This window comes from Ailuropoda melanoleuca, chromosome 3 (assembly GCF_002007445.2).
Source record: "Ailuropoda melanoleuca isolate Jingjing chromosome 3, ASM200744v2, whole genome shotgun sequence".
Taxonomy (NCBI): domain Eukaryota; kingdom Metazoa; phylum Chordata; class Mammalia; order Carnivora; family Ursidae; genus Ailuropoda; species Ailuropoda melanoleuca.
This window is the reverse complement of record NC_048220.1, coordinates 1,296,008-1,298,643: the sequence shown is the minus strand read 5'-3', so window position 1 is coordinate 1,298,643 and position 2,636 is coordinate 1,296,008. Positions and strand designations below refer to the sequence as shown.

Here is a 2,636-nt window from a genome sequence, read left to right as displayed (position 1 = left end):
TGAACTTGCATTTCATAGGCATGACTGGTGTGTCCTTATGAGCTGTACCTTCTCCACACGAGCCTCAAAATGATTTAAGCATTTTATTACAACTACTTGCACAAACTACACCTACAGATCAAATTTCTTAGGGACAGTAGACATTTGTTATTTTTGTTAAATTCAGTTAGCTATTATTATTTTTTATTATATTATAGCATAATACATGTTTTTGAATAAATGAAGGATTGGATGTTTGATGGTCTTCCTCTGCTTGTTTGTGTAAGTGAAAATCTTCAAATCTCAGCTCTGATACCACCTTATGCTGAAAAACTTCCCTGAGCCCTCCTTCTTGGGGTTAATATTTTTCCCACAGTACCTTCAACCACAATATACTAATGATTTCAGAGAGGTAACAGCCACTGGATGTCCTCAGTTTTGAAACCTAAAGAACAAAATTGCCTGAAATAAACACAGGTCAACAACTGGATTGTTGTGGTAAAGATCATCCATGTTAACTGGTGCATGATTTCCCAGATTTGTTACTTACACTGTCACCATGCAGCAAGGAGACATTTTTTAAAAACCCAAAAGTTCGATACTTCATGTTTTATTCTTAAGGGATTTCAAATTTATAGAAAATTAATATGAATAGTACAATTAGTATGAATATTAATAACAGTACAATAAAGAATTAATATACCTTTTGCCTAGATTCATGTATTAACATTGTGCACCATTTGATTTATCACCTCTCTCTCCATCTCTCTCTCATCAGTTGCACACACTATGATCCTTGTTTCCAAATATATTGTTATGTATTTCCTACTAATATGAGTATTTTTTCACAGAATCACAGTGCAGTTATAAACTTCAGAAAAATGTAACATAACTACAATGCAATTGTACAAGTATTTAGAATGCAGGAATATGAAAATGAAGAGCTTTCCAGGACAGATTAACAATTCCTCCAAAGGGGATGTATAGGTGATGACACATGGTATGAAAATTTGAATAAAAACTTTGGAATAAGATCCTAAAGTTTAAATTTGTAGAGTGAAGGAAAAAATAGTACAAATAGTTCCTACTTTATACTTTCCTGTAAGACAGATCCCACATTCAACATTTTTTTTAGAGCCCTTGTAACATCCTTATTCCTAAGACTATAAATCAAAGGGTTTAGAACAGGAGTGAGTATGGTATAAAAGACAGATACAATCATGTCCCTTCTCAGGGCTGTGAAAGGAGGTGGGGAGCATGTAGGTATAGATGGCAGCCCCGTAAAAGAGGATGACCACCATCATGTGGGAAGAACAAGTGGCAAAAGCCTTCTTCCGTCCCTCTGCTGAGTTCATCCTGTGGATGGTGAAGAGGATGAAAGAATAGGAGCTTGAAATGATTGTCACAGGGATGAGGAGCATGAGGACACAACACAGGTACATGAGTGTCTCATAGAGTGAAGTGTCTGAGCAGGAAAGCTTCATTACAGCAGGGACCTCACAGAAGAAATGGTGGATCTCGCGGGATCTGCAGAAGGGGAAGGTCATGGTGATGGGTGTGAGCATAAATCCATCTACAGATCCCAGAAACCAGGAGGAAGACACCAAGAGGAGGCACACTCTATGGTTCATGAGGACAGGATAACGGAGTGGATGGCAGATGGCCACATAGCGGTCATAGGCCATGGCAGCTAGAAGGAAAAATTCTGAACCTACTAATGTCAAATAGAGAAACATTTGCATCCCACATTCAGGGGCTGAGATCTTATTCACCCCCATGACCTGGTCCATGAGCATCTTAGGCACAGTGACAGAAATGTACATCACATCCATGAGAGACAACTGAGTGATAAAAAAGTACATGGGGTTATGGAGGTGAGCATCACAGTGTATCAGAAGGACCAGGATGGTGTTTCCAGACAAGGCCATCAGGAAAACCACAAAGATGACCACACAAAGGGGAGTTGGGTGCTTGGATTGACTGAAGAGTCCCATTAGGTTAAAATCTGTTTGTCCAGTATGGTTGGCCACCCAAGTTGTATTCTCCATTGGATTTACCTGGATCATCAAGGAGAACTGTGGAGTTAATAGATCACTCATGGCATATGACAAACTGAAATAAAATTTTAGTGAGCTAGTGTGTGTGTGTGTGTATGTGTGCATGTTTATACACAGGAACCCAGTGTGCTAATAAAGGGAAACTCCTAGGACCTGTAAATTGTAGGATTATAAATTACCAGTAATTGAACAAATTTACTACAAATTTAGGATTTCACACAATCAAAAATATTGGTACCTTAGGACCAAATATTGGGACCTGGGTGGCTCAGTTGTTTAAGCCCCTAACTCCTGAGAAGATCTTGATCTCATGGTGTGAGATTGAGCCCTGCACTAAGCTCAACACTCAGCAGGGATTCTGCTTGAGATTCTCTTTCTCTCTCTCCTTCTCCCCACCCCTGCTATCATTTTCTCTCTGTAAAATAATAAATAAATCTTTAAAAAATATATTGGTACCTTAATAATTCCACTACTGGTTATGCATTTCCCAAAATAAAGCAAAATCACTAATATATGGACATCTATATTTTTTGTAGGATAAAATATGATGTTTATTTTTTAATTTTTTCATTATTTTTATTTTTTTTAAATTTTTATTAT

General features: G+C 37.6%; 1 protein-coding gene across 1 annotated transcript; it reads right to left on the bottom strand.

The window, feature by feature from the left end:
• Positions 1-1,063: 1,063 nt before the first annotated feature.
• Positions 1,064-2,027, bottom strand: LOC100466880 (olfactory receptor 2T29). The gene is given in 2 exon segments (XM_002930914.2): positions 1,064-1,204; positions 1,206-2,027. Coding segments are annotated over 2 exon segments (963 nt in total).
• Positions 2,028-2,636: the final 609 nt, after the last annotated feature.